The sequence below is a fragment of the Alligator sinensis genome, unplaced genomic scaffold, assembly GCF_000455745.1.
Source record: "Alligator sinensis unplaced genomic scaffold, ASM45574v1 scaffold479_1, whole genome shotgun sequence".
In the NCBI taxonomy this organism is placed as follows: domain Eukaryota; kingdom Metazoa; phylum Chordata; order Crocodylia; family Alligatoridae; genus Alligator; species Alligator sinensis.
This window is the reverse complement of record NW_005842324.1, coordinates 146,034-148,430: the sequence shown is the minus strand read 5'-3', so window position 1 is coordinate 148,430 and position 2,397 is coordinate 146,034. Positions and strand designations below refer to the sequence as shown.

Genomic DNA, 2,397 nt, shown 5'->3' with positions numbered 1-2,397 from the left:
CCTGCTGAATTTAGTGATAAGACAGTCTTGGGTAATAAAAGCTGTCCCTGGGTATTCAGTGGAGAAAGATATGCCAGAGAGTAATGGTTACTGATTTCCAGAAGGCCCCTTTTTTCCAGGGTTAAAAACTATTGTTATCTGTTGCAAAGGTCTAGGCTGTTTCAGATTTCTCCTCTTTTTAGAAGTTGCCACTTTTCTCATTCAATTAAGGGACACATTTTACGATTAATTCCTATTGTGAGTTGTGCACATGAAGGGTAGACCCTAGCTCCCATTCACAGCTTTGAGAGCCCATCGGATTTAAATAGTCCCAATTTAGGGAATGCATTGAATTCCTACACACCTTCAAAATCTTGGGCAGGGATGTTGGCCTGATTACCTCAGTTTTCTAAAGTATTTTAATCAATGCACAAGAAAACAAACAAATGAAGTGGTTAGTCATGATGTCAAACTCCCACCACCCATTCATCAGCTATTTAGGATTAACAAATTCCATAGGAATAGCATAAAGGTTTTCTTTAGGTCAATCAGAAAAATACTACCTTTTAAATATTAACAGTAGCATATGAAAAAAAGATACAAACAATCACATTTTGCTTGAAGTAAGATGGTTTCTTCTACAGCTGCTTCAGTTTTATATTTCATGCAACCAAACCACCCAAAATCAAAATTCTCTACTTTCCTAGCATTTCTCTAACATACAAAACCCAAACATGTGTGAACAGACATTCTATATAATATTTTAGACAAATCTTATCTTACTATAAAAAAAACATATGGAGATGCAAGAGTCACACACCCCCCCTTGGGTGTCATTGTCAAATTATCTATGGTCTGATCCTGAACATTCTCCTGAGATCACTGGGAATTCCTTGCAGGGCAAGGAATATACAAGGGTAGCAAATGTAAGTGATGTTACACTGATTTTAATACAGGGAAATAAGGCACCAGTGTTCAGATACTCAGATGTGTAGTATGTAGCAAGTTTTTCTCCTCTGATTATACAAGGCTGCGAGGTAAAAAAAAAAAAAAAATCTTTCCTTTTATTTTTATTCAACAAAAATGTCAAGAAGTGTTACTTCAAATTTCTAGGGCAAAATACTACAGAAACTATTAGTTTTATATTGAAAGCAAACCCATATATTTCTGCTGTTTTCTAAAGAAACCCAAACTCAGGACAGATTTTTTAGTTTTCTTTTTTTCAGATTCTGGGTTGGTAATATATCCTTGTACATACTGAGCAACTTAAAAGCACTCATTTGTTAGATGTGCAGGTGGAACAGGAAGGCTGACTGGATTTAGATGCTAGACTATTAGTAAATTCTAACACTTTGTAAACAGAAAGAATCAGGAGTCTATTGGGGAGAGGGAAAAATAGTTCCTAATTTCACACAGTTAAAAACTACAAGAATTTTCTCTGGCAAGAAAAGGGAAAAAAAACCCCAGTTAATTTAAAGTTATGTTCCAGAATTAGGTTCCACTACAGTAGAACAACTGATAGGTTTGGAGCACTACAGACATTTAACTAGTCAGTTATACGCTATGTATAACATCTAGAAAGGGACTCTCTATACTAACCTGTTTAAAATCTGGATACATAATCTTTCCAAGTTCAGGTTTTATTGTTGTAACTGGAGCAGGAAGTAAAAAAAAACAAAAAACAAAACAAAACAAAAAAAAACTTTGTTACGTTCAGTTTTTAATACAAAATCTTCATGCCTTATTTATTGGAATCAATTACTCTTATTCCTGTGACATTTTCTCTAGTTTAATTATTGTACAATGAAAAATAAAATGACATTGTAGCGATTTTTGCTGCTCAGTAACAGATATGAAGGCTCAAATATGAACCAAAATACTGTTAATAATTAATGCCACTTTTTAAAGGTTTAATCCAACAACTTTTCCCCCAGTCTTTTCATGGTGACTATCCTTTTTTTCTTCCATCTCCCTTTTGCTGCTGTCAATTTTGAGAGGTCAGTGGTAAAATGCAGCCACGGTGTTTACAGCCATTCACATTGCTTCCACCAAGCTTTTAAGGATTGCAAAGAGCTTACAGGACACTGATGTATAAATACAAAACGTGAGGTACAGTATCTCACAGCAATTCTGCTTGTTTTTGTTGCTGTCTTTTCTCAGTGGGATAGAACTGACGTTTAAAAAGGCAGATGGAACTAAAATGAAGACTGGGTCCAAAAACCGATGAGACTGGAATCGAAAGGTAAAAGAACTGGATGCAAGATAACAAATCTGCAGTTTCTGGATTTACAAAACTGTTATTCCCCCCCCCCCAGTAAAGTCTTGCAGGTAAGGTCACCATGCACATAGTTAACCAGTTTTTAAAGGCTTTGACTAGTTTGGGGGGGGGGGGGGGGGTGGGGAAAAAGGGGGGGGCCC

At 36.0% G+C, this 2,397-nt stretch overlaps 1 protein-coding gene across 1 annotated transcript in view; it reads right to left on the bottom strand.

Annotated features, from left to right (window-relative positions):
• Window positions 1–2,397, bottom strand: part of GTPBP10 (GTP binding protein 10) — a gene marked incomplete at its 5' end in the record, with an annotated part of 19,022 nt that overhangs the window by 7,956 nt on the left and 8,669 nt on the right. Inside the window, one exon of the mRNA XM_014522232.2 lies at window positions 1,579–1,631. Coding sequence (XP_014377718.2) covers window positions 1,579–1,631 — 53 coding nt within the window. The remainder of the gene's footprint in view (window positions 1–1,578; window positions 1,632–2,397) is intronic.